The sequence below is a fragment of the Stylophora pistillata genome, chromosome 4 (genome assembly GCF_964205215.1).
Source record: "Stylophora pistillata chromosome 4, jaStyPist1.2, whole genome shotgun sequence".
NCBI lineage: Eukaryota > Metazoa > Cnidaria > Anthozoa > Scleractinia > Pocilloporidae > Stylophora > Stylophora pistillata.
In genome coordinates, this window is record NC_142522.1 from 15,212,784 (window position 1) to 15,230,317 (window position 17,534).

Below are 17,534 nucleotides of genomic sequence, written 5' to 3' on the forward strand. Positions count from 1 at the left end.
AATGCCTGAACGCTTCATTGAGCAATTTCACATCATCACGAAATGTAGGGGCAAATTTGATTGCCTCGTTAAAGAAATGTAATACATTCCCATGCGTAAACCAACACTGAACGTGCAAACAGATTCCATCCGCGCCAAGGTGTTTGTTTAGGCCGTTTATTGTAATTTATGCTTATCTTGTACCTTTCCTTAGTTGCATGCTAGTTAACTAGACTCCTGATAATGGAGTCATGATGATTCCGAAACGTCGAGCAGCAGTAAATTTTTCCTGGTTTTTTATATACCTATGATTTATGAACGGTAATTCAACATTTGCCTTTCCAGTTCTTTAGGCGTGTGGATTAACCATAATCTTACATCCTTTCCCAGATTTGAGCAAGTCAAAAGCCTGCAATGTAACAGTTAACAGATCAGAATCACCCTGACTCGCTCACAAGGAATGGTTCTGTGTCGTGTATACTGAAATTGTGTGGATTAAAGTATGCCAGTGCTAGTTGGAAACAACAAGCATTTCAACAGGTCCAGTAAGTCCTTTAATCTGTGAGACTGCAAGGCGATCAGTCAAACGATCGGCCATCAGTTAACCAGTCAATCAGTCCTTTTCTCATTTGAAATAGATTTAACACATCATTAAGAGCAGAAGGGATGGGGAATCACACAAAGGGTAAGACACCAAGTTATATAAGCAGTTTTCAATTGTGTCGAAAGTAATCTGTGATTGCTTTCGTTTTCTTGAACTTCGCTCTGTGATTGGTCCAGAAAACTCTGCCACCCCGCCAGATTGAAAACCTAAACCAATCGTGTTTTGGTCACTTGCGTTTTCCCGCGTTCCATCCAGTTTGCCTGTTTTACTGCGAGTTCTCAATGACTTACAATGATGTCGACTTTGTTGTGATCAATTTGGTTTTGTTCCTCGAAACTCAACTGAAAACTGCTCTAAACAGCCAGTTATTCAATCAATCCGTAACTCACCCGCATAGTCTAAAAAATCATTTCTGTGCCACCCTTGACAAGAAGATAAAACCTTGAAACAACCAATAAAACTTATTACCAGTGGGAGCTAACAAGTATTTAGATAACGTCACGTATAAGGAAGAAATTCAAAGAGTGGCAATTCGTCTTACTTTTTCAAATTGGCTCATTGGTACCTCATGAGTAATGACCGGAGTTACATCAACCCTGCAAAGAAACAAGCTCAGATCAATTCGGATGTTTACAAAATTACGGAACATACTTTACAAGTCCGGTTTCTGCCTTTCCAAAACTTCCTTGCGCTCCTTATATTAAAGTTTAGTTTACCCTTACTTAACTTATTGTGTTTCAGTGTGGGGATCGACATATCAGTCTAATTCAAATCGTATTATTATTTTGCAAAAGAAGATAATCAGAATCATATCTAAAGTTTCCTTTGATTCACATACCGATGTTCTTTTGAAAGAACATGGATCTTAAAATTCTGGGACATCTATTTCAACCAAATAGGTAAATTTATGTATCTGTTTAAAGAGGCTTACTTCCTAATTATTTTCAAGATATGTTCACTCTTGCTAGCCAGATACACTCTTATAATACAAGAAATTCCAGCTTTTTCTGCATACCTCATTGTCGAACTAATTTTCGAAAATTTTCAATTCGGTTTCAAGGTCCTAAGTTTTTTAACACACTAAGTCGGGAAATTATATACTCTGAAAGCATCAGCTTGTTTGGCAAAAGGCTTAAAAAAATTCTTCTTTCTTAGTTAAATATATTCTTTGTCAAGCTAAACACCTTTTCTTTTTTTTTTTAACTTAATCTAAATTTTCATTCAGCACCTTTGATTTGTATGGTTTATCCTATAGTTTAAGGAAGCCCAAACTTTATAAGCCCCCGGCTTCAAATAGGCTTCCTTGCTGTTACCTCGTCAGTTCCTTTGATTTTGAAATTAATTTAGTTAGAATAGTTCTTTTTATCTTTGATGTATCGTAAATTTTGTATTCAGTTAATTTTTTTCTGGTAATAGCAAATAAAATGAATGAATGAATGAATGAATGAATGAACTTCAACCGTAGGAGTCCTCGTTGGTTCGGATCAACGTTAGAAGTACCTGAGCAACGGCGCACCTACCCCTCCCCTAGCTCTACATTAACCCTAAGTTGTTATTAATTGACTGTTGCTGGGTTGGGGGGAGGGGAGGGAAGGTACATACTGTGCTCTAATATTGACATCTGTGATCCATTTAATGAGAGAATAGAAACGTGGTTAGCATGGTTGGCGTCACCCAACGTCAATGGCATTGAACTGACACAAGATTAGCACTGCCGCTGAAAACCGCCAGCTCCTGTTTGTCACGTTACGTTGCCCGTCGAGGCTACGTTTATGTTTTTTACCCTTACGGCCCTCGACAGCATTGAATATGCGTTCTAGCGAAGGGCTAACGGCCGAAAAGCTTCAGAAACTCCTTACGGTGGCCAATTTACATAATTGACTCAGTCGATAAAAACAAATTATCTGGAATATAACTACGGTTACTAAGTTGTTATTGGGGTTAGGAGCTCAAAGGTACGTTATAGAGAGAAAGAATTCTACTAATTCATACTTGTTGTTAAACAGCAACTCTTCTGATTTTTCCCAAGTGCTGAAAATCTTCCTTCCATGAATTGTTTTTAATGTCAGAGACTTGAATAAAATATCTTGCAGAAAGTTTTCTACATGAAGAGGTTGCTGAAAAGCATTTAAAAGAAGAACCTTGAATAAACTCTGGAAAGTTTAACAGAGGGCTAACGAACTAGCCTAAGGCTAAGAAAACTGTTTCAAATAAAAACATCAGGCTCCGGTTGTTCAAAGGCCGGATAACGCTATCCAACGGATAAATCGCTATCCAGCGGATAAGTGTTACCAAAACGTACAGCGCTATCCACTGGATAGAGATTTATCCAGTGTATAGCGTTATCCAGCCTTTCAGCGGAAAAGTGTTACCAAAACGTACAGCGGTATCCACCGGATAGAGATTTATCTAGTGTATAGTGTTATCCATCCTTCCAGCGGATAAGTGTTACCAAAACGTACAGCGGTATCCACCGGATAGAGATTTATCCAGTGTATAGCGTTATCCATCCTTCCAACAACCGGGGCCAGAGCAGAACTGCGCTAAACTAGAACTACCAAGGCTTGGAAAAAACTTTTCGAGATTCCACGGAAAAGATACAAAAAACCAAAAATTTTTACCTTAAGAAGTCCCACAAGAACAACCCTTCCTCCTTTTCTGCAACGAAACACTTCATGTTGTTAACATAAATCCATTTGCGTTCTGTCACAAATGCTGCAATCTGATTGGCTGCGCTACTCATTTTCTATTTATCAAATGGATTCCATTTTGCCGTACGTTTGTTTAGCAATAGATCAGAGATGACGTCAAAATGTGGTGAGAACCAAAAGTGGCACACGGACGCGCAGCCAAGCGTGTCACTGATGTTCTTAGCCGGATAGACAGTGAGGAGCTTATGAGCCAGTGGAATTTGTGCCTGCGGGAAGTTTTCGGTAACTGAGGGAATTTAGTTAGTGCAGACTCGAAAGTATTGTCGGCAGCATAACACCACTTATTATTTGCCAGTGAAGAAAGCAATCTTGCGAGATCACAGAAGTAAGTATGCAGTTAAACGAAATCTTTACCTCAACAGGGAGAAACAGCTGTTTACTAATGGCGCTGCTCCCGAACACTCAACAAGGCAACCAATTCCATCACCTGAAGTTTCTCTCATAACTAGAGGGAAAGGGAACAACAACATTGATTAAAACTACATTACCAGCAAAAACTCTTTTTGATTGAGTGTCGTAAAACCAAACCAAAGTAATTAGAACGGAAAATCAAAAGAAAGGAAAATGCCCCGGAGAGCCAAAGAGAACTCAAAGTAAAAACAAGCAAACCACCTAAAACATGGGACCAATCAGCAGTGAAAAGCAAAACCAATGCAAGCCCGGGTTACTTTAGACACTTGTTCTAGTAGTAACAAATAAAACCAATAAGGAAACCACAATTTTATGAAAAAATTAAACTAAATTAAACAATATTTTTGGGTGGGAGTACTTTACCAGGGTGCTAGAATGGAGTGCAGATACCTTAACTAAGTTGGAAACGAATGCAGGGTTCGTGCTCTTTCGAATCACGATGGTCATCTTGTTCAAAGGTCTTGTTCATGTTTTCCGCGCCCTACACGAGCACCCTACATAAGCGCCCTACATGAAAAGTTGGTCGGTCATGACAATGCGAAAACGATCAATCTATTTCAAAAAATATATATTTAGTCATTTTACATGACTTTGGATGACCCTAATTTTCCAAGTTTTCCATGACCAATACGAACCCTGGAATCCAAATGAAACTGTCAAACCTATTTCATATTACGAAAAGTCCTAAATGATCCACGACCTTAAATTGAGTGACAGTGCTGCTCCTTAAGAGCTTCTTTCTTTTCCGACTCGAAACTTTTGATCTTTTGACCTATAAGCTGGATGGCATTGACCTACAACCCTCGTTAATGTTGCGTTTTTTCTTGAGCCGCTCCTATTTCCTGTTATGTACCAACATTGACGAGGGGTGACCAGGCAGAAAGAGGACTTTAGCCTCTTTTGTAGCTCCTCTCTCGGGCTGAGCGTTACGTGACATCCCAACAACAGCTGAGAAGGAGAGCTCATAGACCACTTTCATAAATGGCCACGAGGCCAGAAGGGCTAATTTAAATTTAAACAAAAGAATATTAATCCGGCAGCCATTTATGAAAGTGGTCTATGACTCCACTGCGTTGCTCAAAGCAACAAGTACAGAAAACCCCATGACAGCGAGTGCACTTTGTTTTCGTGATTTTATATGAGAACTTTGCGAGTCGCTATAGTTGCAGTTTTTCCGATTTTTGCTCATTACGTTCTCAACAAAATCAATTTCTAGGTCTGCTTTTATGACGTCAGTGCATTTTAATTGGAAGAGGTCTTTTCAACGGTTTGTACTCTGGGCATTTAACAAAGGGTCCCTATCTTGGGTTATACCACTCCCTGTCCCTCCTGCAACTCTATTTTGACATTAAAAAAAAAAAGACAAACCGATATCTTTGAGATTTTCTGTCTTCCCATTTACTAGCACATCTGCACCCATTTGCTTTGCTTTTTGAAGTCTTTCTTCTACAATATCTGTGGCAATGCTGAAAAATAAAGAGATCGTTAACCTGTTAACCCAAAGAGTGACCAGCATCTAAATTCTCCTCTCAGCATAACAACTGAATCATTCATTAACCCTTTCACTCCCATAAGTGACCAAGACAATATCTCCTTACAATATCAATACAATATCAAGCACACAAGTGATGAGAATTGGGAAAAAAGAAATTCAGGGGATTATCAGTTGATCCTATACCAAATTCTCCAAACTAACAACATAAGAATTGCATGGCAGACACTAAAGAGAATTACTAATAAGATCTCGTGAGTGAAAGGATTAAGATTATGAGAATAAAGGCAAGGATTGCCAACTTGAGAAGCTTGGATTGCAACACAACTTCTCCTTGTCAGTACAAAAGAAAATGTACAGCGAAGAATATGGAAAACATCGGTACTAATATTAAAGTGTGAAGGGTTAAAAAGTTAGTAAATCACACTTCATGGGTATCTTATAATATAGTCCCATATTTGAACTGCAAGCCCCAGCTACAAAAAATTTGTTAAATTAGCCCAGGGTTCATTGTTAAGAGATAGGGTTTGTCAAAGCACTCTGGACAGAGGGCTGACAGAATGGGTCATCTCTTGCACATTAGCTGTGGAGGTATTTCTGAGCCATGAATGGAGGCAAAATCTTGAAAGGGCCTCTTTAGCTACTCATTCAAATTGACCGGTACATGATGGGATTAAGTCAGATGAATTTTGAATCTTCAGGTTGTGTTAAGACCACTGCTACTGTAAATAGATAACTTGTGTAGGATTCTGAATATAGAGCAATCTTTGCAGTTATGAACGTTATTCACAATATTATTTTTATTTTCACTTCTGCTCAAGTAGTGTTCATAACTGTGAAGATCGCTTTATATTCATTTCTTAAACAGGGCTCGAAATTAACGGTAACCCATTAACCAATGGTTAGTAATTTTCAACGTTTGGTTACTAAAAATGTGTCTAACTAACCCGACATGGTTAGTAAAATTTTCTAACATATCTAAACATTGGTGGATTTTGGGACAAAGAGCATGTAGACCCAACTCTCAGAGGAATACTTAGAATACTCAAGTTGTTAAATCAACTTAAACTTGTTTTAGAGAATGTGCTGTAGATGTACTGTTCTTGACTAATCATGGTAAACGAGAGGGAAATAAAATAAGTGCATAATTGTCAACATTTTTAAGGTCAACATGCAATTTCAGCTACTCTTTAATTTGTCCTAGTTGTTATTGTCAAAATGTTGAATATTTGAGATATCGTAACTTGTAAGCTTGGATACCAAATTTTATAATTTGGTTAGTAGAGAAGATGTCTACTAACACGAAGGGTTAGTGCTCCAAAAATTAAATTCGAGCTCTGTTAAACTTACATAGGATTGTTTCATTAGATATAAACATGTCAAAAAATAATACATACATTTTGACAGCACCCATGCACTTGGCAATCCCAGCTGATATTAAGCCAATAGGACCACACCCTGAAGCAGAAATTATGTCAATACAAACAACAGTTTACAATGACTATTGGCACTGCATGGATAACAACCCACATGTACAGATACACTGGTTCACACATAAACAAGACTTAGCTTCTCTAATGCAATTATTGTATACTTTGTAAAAGGCAAAGCAGCCTTGTACAAAACACAACAAAGGACCTTCAAAGGAATGAAACCCAGAAATTTTACAGTTTAATCCCATGAACCTAACCTTGGATAGATTGGAGTCCATTGCTTTATGATGAGGTTCAACATATTAAAATCAGGCAAGAGCACATTTTAAAATATGCATGTTATTCACTCTCCAAAACCAGTGGCAAGTCAACATATTATATCTCAGAGTTTTTCCATAACAGTGTCATTAGATAATGCTATCAGTTTATATCAGATGGTTATCTGACCACAAGATTCCATAATCATTTTAAGCACCAAGAGGGGACAACCTTCAGATTCTATATAGAAACCAACTTAACAGAAAAAAAAATCTGCTTCAAACACATAACTAACATACACCACTATCAACTGTTAACCTTGAATCAGTACAGTGTCTCCTCCAGGACAAACTTCTTCCATTGCTTGATGTGCCACACCAAATGCTATCAGTAATCCATAAAAAATAAATGATTTCAAGGCAAACTATTGAACAAATTATTAGTGAATTTCATCTTGCTTATAAACAAAGGCTTACTCACGTTCCAAAAGGCAGGCCCTGTCCACATCCAGGTTTGTTTTCAACTGGTAGCAGTATTGCGCTGGAATAATGGTATACTGGGCACATCCTATAGAAGGACAATTCTGTAATCTCACTGTGTTTATCAAAAGGTGACTAAATGATTAGGAAGACAATTGCTTTGGCAGTAGAGATAACTTTGCCTTACAGTAGGTCTGATAAAAAACATCAATTTGACCACTGATGAAAAATTCTATAATGTTTGTCAATTTCATTACCTCCATAGATTGTTCCTCTTCCATGGCCAAACTGATTCAAGTTCTGGCAAATGTGGCGTAAGTCTAGTGGGTCAAATAACACAATCTGTAAATCCATTGGTTGAGTAATGATTTGTCACTTATTGTTGAAATCACACCTCCCTTGAACCATTTTTGCACATTTTGACGAGTTTTATGTGATAACAAAATATCCTTGCTTACTCCTACCATGTGAACACTGATAGCACTTTCCACAATAAAAGTGATTTTCGCAACAAATTCGCTGCCCAATGAAATATTTTTCATCACATTCAGGACCAACCTTCACAACCTAGAGACAAAATAATTCATTAAGGAAAGGAAATTAATAATAAGTTGTAAAATAGAACACGACATCTATTACCTCTCCAACACACTCATGGCCAGGAATGAAAGGTAATGTGGCTATTGCCTTTGCAGCTATGAATAGATAACACGTGAACAAATTAGACTAAAAAGAAAAACTGATTGTTGGCAGCAAGAACAGTGATCAGTCATGATGTGTTACAATTATTGAAAGAGATGAGGCAATTTTAAAGGAATAAGACATCTCAGTTGGTAAATGCAACTTCCAAAGAAATGGAATGAACAAGAAACTGTAGATGGCATTAGGCAACCACACAATTTGCTAGTTTCCTAAAAAAGGTAAAAAATGTTAAAACAAACTATTCAGTAAAAGAATAAGGCCTGGAGGTATTTTAACACATGAAAAACGGAACTCCGTCTTCTAACCCAGACCCGGTCTTACCCTTCCCCTACAAGTGTCACACAAAGAGATTTTACAAAAATTGCTCTCTAGACTTGTAATATATTGTAATGTTGACATGAAACAGGGTGAAAGGGGCGCATCCTGACCCACATTTCGATGTTATCTATTGAATAAACAATGAAAATATGCGAATTACATGTACAGATTCATTGAGTTTTCACCTTCGCCCCACTGGTACAATATGTTATCAGAACCACATATAGAGACTTTAAGAACTTTCACGAGCAATTCGCCGTTTCCTGGTTGTGGGACAGGAATTTCTTTGTACATATACGATGGTTTCTCCTCTTCCTTGATTAGAACTTTCATGCAATCCGGTAGTTCAGCCATGTCGACAGTTGGGTAAACCAAACATGAAGCACTGGTGACCAAACACTAGCACCCAACGAGAATGGACTGAAAAGTAGTGGGAGGGGAGGGTGGAGAATAATGAACTAAATGCAATTTTTTTTTTCAAGTTTGAACAAAAATCGAGAATTTGAAGTTAACTCTTTACTTTAATTCAGGTGTTTTCTTTATTCTCCCATCCATATAGGAAGAGTTGCTAGTTCTGTAGCTTTTGAGAACAAGCAGCACACCTACGCTGCCTACCCCTGTAGCTAATTCCAGGGCAGAAACGGCAAGATGGCGGACGAGTTGGAGCAGATTGAAATAGGCTTTGAAGAAAGACTAGAAGAAATCAACAACTGGCTAAGAAAGAAAGGATACGAAAAGTATAAAGAAGCTAGAAGCCTAGCAGAGGAAGAATCACGCGAAGATCCTGAAACTGATCCTTTTAAGTCAAAGTATAAAGCCAGAAAAATCTTGTCAGATTTGAAAGCTGAATTGGTACCATTCTTAGACGACCAAATCCCCAGCGAAAAAGCGAAGATCCTAACGGCGGCTCTTGATTACCAGATTGGACAGAACTACATTGAAACTGAAGAGCTGAGCACGGGTGAGGAACTCATTAAAAGTTGCATCAATACTCTCGTAGAATATCGCCTGGACCAAAGAAATTCTTCGATATACTTGCATGCTTTGAACGAGCTGGGAATTCTCTGGTCCAAAAGAGGTGACTCCGAAAAAGCATTGGGATTTCTGCAGGATGCAGAGAGGTTGTACCATAGTTACACAAAAGAAAAGGGAAGCTGCTGTCCTTATGACATCCATGAGTAAGTTGAAAAAGGGACTCGTTTTATTATTAAGGTGGTTATTAATTCCTCTATCACTCAGCTGAAAGGTCTAATCTTTTTTATAGAAAAGGGTTATTACATATTGGTATATTAGGAAGTCAGGTTTGGTCTTGTGAAAATTTCGATGATAAAAAAAAACGAAAACAAAAATAGAGAGGTATACTTCAATGGTATCAGTGTACCTGAGGTAACTGAGGAAAAACAGCGAGGCTGCCATGATTTATTTGATTCCAGAATTAAAACCTGAATTTTTTCATGAGCAATTTGCAGGTAGTTACCATAACAAAAGTTCTTCAATCTTTTTATTGGAGTTGTTCAGGGTAGTACATTGAGGGTTGCCATTTCATGCCCAAATTTTAGAAAAATCTAGGTGTCACATACACTTTAACAGCCTTTTAAAAATCACTAATTTAAAAGCGAAAAATTCAAATGCCTCTTCCTGTGGGCAAAGTTTCAGGGAAATCTTGAGAAGATCATGTGATGAAAGAAAAAATTCACAGGTCACATATTTCAGGAGGCAAATCATGCCTCACACTGGTTCTTAAATTCAAGAACCTTGCTCGCCTTTCTGTGAAATCAATGTGTCTCATATTAATTTTGGTGTTAATCATGGATCACATACAACTCTTTGCCACCCTCTATGTTGTGTATATTTTTTAACAAATTTATCTTTAACAGCACATTCCAGTAGGTCCTATATAGTGTGCAGAAGACATAGTGTTGTCATAATCTATTTTTTGTAGGCTTTTTTATCCAGAAGACAACTTCCTCTCAGATGTTGAACGAGAAAGGGCTTTTAGTGCAACTTTCACTCATACCTTGTATTACTTAGCACAAGTCAATGCAGCTTTGGGGCATTCTAGAAAAGGAGCAATGTATTGTCACACAACTCTGCATCGCCAACTGGAGACAAAATGGTATGACCCAGTTGATTGGGCTGTTAACTGTGCGACACTCTCTCAGTACTACATTACACAAGAAAACTATATGTTGGCAAGACATTGTCTGGGTAGGTATTCTTAGTTTTTATTTTCTAAACTGGGGTGTTAAATAAGGATTTTCAATCCTGAGAGAAGCTATAACTGCATATGCGTGAAATTATGCGTAAGTTTGTGTTTGATATTGCAATCAGCTGCTGACATTTCACTCACTTTTCAAAGTGTTCACCATTCTCAATTCAAGGCCTCTTGTCGAATTTTCTTGTCAATAAAGGCCTTGATTGTGTTCATATAATAAACAAAATAATACAAGTCATGGTTGCTTGTAGATATGGAATTTCTCTTCTCGTGTTCAGCTCAAAGAGAAATTCCATATCTTCAAATGCCCATGTATTGTTCTCTACTTTATGCTCCTGTCCCTAATGATATGTCCTACTTTGCATTTAAGATAACTGTGAGGTTTTGTTTGAGGTACAGTTTTGGCCAAAATAGGTTTTCTTAAAGATTTTCTTAATGATTTTACTTTCTTCTTTCAAGAAGAAGAATAATGTCTGCTCATCCTTTGTGTAAAGAATAAAACTGTGGAAATCAGCAGTGAATTTGAGAAAAAGGCCAAAATGATCAAATGGAAATGCATGACAAACTCATCACTTAGCACAGAAACCATCACAAGGTCTCTACTCTGAGGTCAACGTCCTTAAAAGGGGTTGAACCTATGGTTACTTCATACCCAGCAAGGTCATGTCATATCCAGCTGGGTTGTTTTGTACACAAACTATTAATGTATGTTTTCCATGTTAAGCATGTTCGGTTTCTTATTGTGGATACCAATATTACCTACAATAGAGAAGTTTTGTTAATGTGGTGTCCAATCAACCAGTGCAATATCAAGTGTTTCCAAGTTACATTTATTATCAGTGGATAAACTCAAATTGCCAAGCATAAGACAGGGAACTAAAACTGGGTGGTCTGGGAGTCACAAGGAGAATATTTTTACGAGAAACATTTATATTTTTATTCCATTCTAAATTAACATAATGCTATATTTAGTTTTTGGTAGAACAAACAAATTTATTACTGTCAATAGCAATGGGAGAAAAAATATCTCACCTACACAAGCTGTTATCCCTAGAAAAAGTAACAAGAATAAATGATAGACTTATTGATTAAAATATCACACTTGCATTGCCCAATGCAATGTGGTTACTAGTACACACCACAGAAATTTTTCTGTATCTTTAATACTTACTTGACTATACTAACTTGTGGTTTCCACCACCTGACATCTGTTCATGTGCTTGAGGTATTTTTAGTAATTCAAGGCTGCAAATAACGAAAGAGCAGTCGCCGGTCACGTTGTCCGGTCAAACATGCCTGACACTACCCTTTTTTGGCCGGACAAATTTTAACAGTTGGAATTCTTGCGATAGTGAACCAAGATTGCACAGTAATCCTTTTACAACTAAAAAACAACTGAATCCAAGTCGGTCTGGCAAGAAAAATTGCAAGTTAATAATTTTACTACTCTTTACTGCAGAAGCACCCTCACATTGAGTATGTGGAACGGTTACGCAAGAGTAGACACAACCGCAATTGTCCGTTTTACTTTACATCTGGCAAAATCATTTATAATTAAATAATACACTTTGGAAATCACCACATCAGTTCTACTACTGAACTTTAAATAAAATATGCTGTTATATGCATACTGTTATTGGCCTATTGCATTCGTGTTTACACACTCTGTGTAACATGTAATACAATGGGATCGTGTGTTGAATCATCTGGTTGGCCACTTGAGATACAATCATGTCATTTTCTGGTACATTCTGAATGCAATACAGATAAGAATATTTTGAGTGTAAATATGTTTCCCTTCATCTAAAACAGGAAGGATAATAAAAAAAATGTTGAGTGAACCGTGCAATTCATAGGTTATTAATAACAGAAAATATCTACATGCAGACAAATCAAGTTGACCTTTTTTTGTTTTCAGTACAACTCAGAGCCCTATTTTTAAAGTTACAATTGTGAATTTTTGTTAGAGTTTAAGAGTGGTCGGATTCTCCAGGTTTTGGGCCGTTTGCTCGCTTTTTGCACTTTTCAACAAATGCTACTTGGAGTATTCTCAATGCAGCAAGATTATTCTTCGTGAGGGTGCTTTCCTATCATTCAATCAGTCAAACAATCAATCACTTTATTTAAGAGTAAATTATGGTGTCTAGCCAAAGTTAAAACCCTCTACTGACTGGGAACACATAAATAAAGTAGATAAAATAATGGAAGACATGATGATTTGCGGTCGTGACTGGACTTGATGACATCGTGGAAATTTGCGACTGCCGGGAATTGCTCAACCACTAATTTGTCTACTTTTATAATCGTTTTTTTTTTCTTTTGGAAACATGACTGTTGTCCCTTGTGATTACCAAACAGTTAAAAATTAAAATTTCTTTAAACGAGTCGGTAGATGACCGGACAAGAGGTGTGGCCACCCAAAGATTTGTCCGGACAGTACCCAATTTTGAACGGACAATTTTTGTCCGTTGACTGGCTGTTATTTGCAGCCCTGTAATTGTAAGTTGGGAGGGGTAAAAATCAGGCAAAAATTGACTAGTGGTTTGGGTAGGAACTGACTCAAACTTGGGTACGAATTGACTGCATTTGGGTATGAAACAACTGGGCATGAAATGAGCAGATACCATTGGGGAAGGGCTTATTAACTGCTAGGGATTCTGGCTGTAGCCACTGGTCAAACATGGCAAAAAAATCAAAATTGTAGACATGGACAAAAATTAAAAAATCCACCAGCTCCCAAAATATTGCCTCATGTTACTACATGCTATGTATGGATTTTATTTCCAATACCCGAAGGAAATAGAAATGCTGCAAAACACTTTGCAGGAACCAGAATGATGGTAGTTTTATAGACCACTTTCATAAGTGGCTACCGGATTAATATTCTTTTGTTTAAATTTGAATTAGCCCGTCTGGCCTCGCTTGAGATAATGTATTCTTTTGAATTTTGTTACTGGAGAATGAGGCCAGAAGGGCTAATTTAAATTTAAACAAAAGAATATTAATCCGGCAGCCATTTATGAAAGTGGTCTATAGATCTATATACAGCCTTGTTCCAATTCCCCTTAATCAAAGTTTATGATAGGTATACTTCTTGAAAGCATGCGCAAAGTCATGCATAACATCTTAGTGTGATATTGATTACATATATATTTAGCTAATTAGGAACTTCTCCCTACAGCATGTTCAAGTTGTGTTTTTTCTGAAGCTGAAGAAACTGCTACAGTGGAGGCTGTGAGTGACAATGACAGCCAAGAAGAACGTGAAAGAAAAGAGAGAATTCCTCAAAGGAAGGCTGACATCTCTCGTTGTTGGAGTAAATATTGTTTGGATGTGTTGAGAACATCAAGAGATCGGTGTGTACAAGAGTTGACCAGTCCTGATCAGAATGATGAAGAACAAAAAACAGAGCAAGGTTAGGAAAGTTGTTTTTGCTGCAGTAACTTAGTGAATTCCATAAATGTAAAGGTGTAGGGTAAATTCCTTATGGTATACGAACCCTGTGAAGTGGTGATGAATAGAAAGTTATCTCTTGTAGCAGGCAGTGAGCCTACTCCATGCCATTCTTATAGTGTCTACTTTAGGAAATTCCCTTAATACAACTTCCAGTGAATAATTCACTAAGTTTATATCACTGTCATTATCAAAATCATTGTATTTCTTAACTAACTTACATAATACTGTAGCAAAAAGGTTTTTTTGTCAATGCTGAAGACAATTTTTTTTCACTTAAACCTCTAGTTTTCATGTCAATGTTTTTTTCTGCAATCACTGCTTTCATTTCTAGAGAAGAAAAATTTAATTACTAAAGAAGAATGAGCAAGTAGCAAGAAAGTAGAAAGCACACTCTTAAAGGAAAAACTTGCAATTCAACTTACCGTACAACTCCTTAAACATCCATTCAAAAATTTCTCATTGGAAGTGTTGTGTATGGTACCGTAAATATGACAAGAACCATTTGACACTGAGAGTGGTGTCTGCTCATACAAGGTAATTTGGTAATATCAACTAAGTTGAAACTGTAAATTGGCCATCATAAAAGAATTACCAGGCTGACGTTTCGAGCATTAGCCCTTCGTGAGAACGAATGGCAAAGGGCTAACGCTCAAAACGTCAGCTTTTTAACTCTTTAAGGTGGCCAATTTACAATTTCAACTTAGTTAATATTACCAAATTACCTTGTTACCCCCACTGATGCAGCAACACAGTTTCTTTAGAAACTTACCCCCTTTATTCATTTGTCTGCTCATACAGGTTTTGCTGCATACAATAATTAATGATTGTAAAATGATGGCCAATGGAAAATCTATCTCATTTATTTCTTTGTTTCCAGTGACTTCAGATGATAGAGCCAGAAATGAAGAAAGCACTGAAGAAGGTGACACCAGAGAGCCCCTTAGATTTGAGTCCCTTGAAGTTACTTCCTTAGAACAGTCAGTACCAGACCACTTAATAAAGTCATATGATGAGGTAAACAGTTTTTCCATTTAACTATTCTCTCTATCCTGAGATATTTTTCAAAGAATTACTCATACTTTTTACTTCCCTCCCTCCCTCAGCTGTATTTCTCTGCCATTAATGTTGGCTTGATCCCAGCCTTCAGTTTGTAAACTGAGTGCATAGTGCAGAGCAAGAAAGCAGATCCTGTTCCAAACCTATATCCTTTTTTTGACTTTAAGTCTCCATTTTGTCCCATTTATTGCACGTTGTGTTCATAAGTTGAGTTCCTGGAATAGGCTACTATTTTGGTGAACTAGTCCAACAAAAAGACCCGTAGGACAATCAAAAAAGGTAGTTTAATCCTACTGATCTTCTCTCATATAATAGTCATTTTGAAATTCCATGTCATCTTTCATCTCTGACAGGCACGCGTCCTGTTTTTGGAGGGGCAAAAATGGCTCAACATCTCCAAACAATTCTATGTGCTGGACGGTCATGTTACCAATCACGTGGAAATCATACAGGACTTGAGCCAGCTGTACAAACTGCTGTCATTCTTCGATGAAGACTTTGACAGGAGATGCAAGATGCACAAACGGCGAGTAGATATGCTCAGTGAAGTTCTGATTGAGTTGAATCCCCAGCATTACCTTCTGGTCTGTCGACAATTGATGTTTGAAATTGCCGAAGCATACAGTGATATGGCTGATCTAAAAATAGCCATCGTGGACGAGTCAGGCGGACGTCCAACTGCACATTCGGTCAAAAAAATTAACGCATTGATAAACCAAAGTATCAAGTTTTTCAAGAGTTTTATCGACTCTATGAAGAATAAAGGTGCTTTGCCTGAAACATTTGCAGAGGACACTGTGCGCCCGGCTCTTGTGGCACATTTTTATGTTGCGCGGCTTTACTCCAAGCTGATATGTTTCGATAAACATCTCAAGGTTGATAATTTGAAGAGGAGTTTGGAAATTTACCAGTATCTGGTGAAATATTGTGACAGCCACCCTGGTGTGTCAGACACGGCATTCAAGCAGGAGATTGGTGTTTCCAGGGAAATGGCTCAACTCCTTCCTTTTAAGATGGATAAACTCTTGACGTCTGAATCATGACATTTACAGTGGGATGGTGTATGACAATGTTCATTTAAATTCAGTTCGTTATTGAGAATGAAAATTTACTAAGTACTTGCATGCTAAACACCGTACATAACTGATTGCTAATAAAATTTCAATCCTTTTTTCCAATACTGTTTCAATGAATTAAAACAAATTGGGAATCCACATAGCAGGTCCTGGTTTATTTTGTATCCCTCCTATTAAATTTCTAATCACAGATTCGTATTTGCTACCAGCCTTTTAATATCGCTAACTCTAGAATCCACAAAACGAAACTGTTTTTCTTCCATGTAAAATGATAAAGATGAAAAAGCGAGACTCGTTAGCTGGCTTTTTTCCGCTGGCTTTGTAATAACCGGAGGACGACTATGGACGCAGCCGGGGGTTATTGCATATTATTAAAAACTGGATCATTGGATAATGTAATTCGAGACTTTTTATTGGCTTAGCCATTATGGTATCTCAGTCGATATACCATAATCTAATATCTGTACATTGTAACATCCGGTTTCTTCTTACAAAATAAAGTCGAGAATATTTGTCTAATATCTTGGGGGCGTTTTTTTTTTTAATAAAACAATTATTCCACTCGCACTTGTTGGATGTGAGATGACTCATATCCAACAAGGCTACCAACAACTATCTATCATCTCATATCCAACGCGCGCTCATGGAATAATTGTTAATTATAATCCATCAGATATTTTGGTTCGCGTGCGACTGGCCTAAACGCGTCACGTGATCGAATATGCCTCTGCCAAAACTTGGGATTTTCCGAGGTTAGTATCCCAAGTGAATAGTACTTTCCGCGCTCTCTGATTGGCTAGTTGGGAGGCGAATAGCGAGTAACATGTCAAGTACGAGGGTGAGTGTTTCATTATGGGTTCCAATCACCGAGAAACAGATGAAAGGAGGCCGTAAACCGAGTGCTCTTTTTTTCGTTTCGAGGTGTTTGGAACCCGTTATGAAGCAGGAAGCCCAAGTTTTTGAGATGTCTTCTCAAATGAAACACTATAGCTAAGAAATTATAGTGACCTGTTTCTTCAAATTAAACGGTGATACATTATGCAGTGTTAACATTTTTTGCCCTTCACCTGAAGAACACGTTTACATGCATTATGAATTGTTTTTGTGCATTTGGCGTCGTCTATTAGTATAGAGAGCCGAAACCTTATGCAGGCGAAGAAGAAAGGTTAGTGGAGAAAGCTATCCCTTCGTCAACGAAGTATAGAAACAAATGGTCTCTTTCGGTTTTCAGAGAATGGCAATTTTCTCGTGTTTCGCATCTTCTTTACTTACGGCCGGTGTAGAGGGAAAATTGATATTCGAAGGGACTGATCACGGTTCTGACTCTATCACGATTATTCACCT

At 37.6% G+C, this 17,534-nt stretch overlaps 2 protein-coding genes across 4 annotated transcripts; one reads left to right on the plus strand and one right to left on the minus strand.

Moving 5' to 3' along the window:
- Positions 1-123: 123 nt before the first annotated feature.
- On the minus strand, positions 124-8,776 carry LOC111321701 (uncharacterized). Of its 3 annotated transcripts, XM_022924668.2 has the most exons (14): positions 8,573-8,776; positions 8,007-8,062; positions 7,832-7,934; positions 7,625-7,687; positions 7,369-7,455; positions 7,207-7,272; positions 6,595-6,655; positions 5,074-5,171; positions 3,649-3,739; positions 3,205-3,241; positions 2,576-2,700; positions 1,125-1,179; positions 973-1,024; positions 124-388 (listed from the first exon to the last, which is right to left on the minus strand). In XM_022924668.2, exons 1-14 carry the CDS (start codon positions 8,739-8,741, stop codon positions 381-383), a joined length of 1,071 nt encoding a protein of 356 aa, XP_022780403.2. In that variant the 5' UTR covers positions 8,742-8,776; the 3' UTR covers positions 124-380. The 3 variants fall into 3 exon arrangements, with proteins under 3 accessions (XP_022780403.2, XP_022780397.2, XP_088613883.1); XM_022924662.2 differs by lacking the exon at positions 973-1,024 and having other exon boundaries at positions 8,573-8,774; XM_088757757.1 differs by lacking the exons at positions 973-1,024; positions 7,369-7,455.
- Positions 8,777-9,003: 227 nt separating this feature from the next.
- LOC111322285 (KIF-binding protein) lies at positions 9,004-16,292 on the plus strand. The gene is made up of 5 exons (XM_022925357.2): positions 9,004-9,565; positions 10,330-10,595; positions 13,784-14,017; positions 14,936-15,072; positions 15,468-16,292. The coding sequence occupies exons 1-5, from the start codon at positions 9,036-9,038 to the stop codon at positions 16,155-16,157; spliced, it is 1,857 nt and encodes a 618-aa protein (XP_022781092.2). The 5' UTR covers positions 9,004-9,035; the 3' UTR covers positions 16,158-16,292.
- Positions 16,293-17,534: the final 1,242 nt, after the last annotated feature.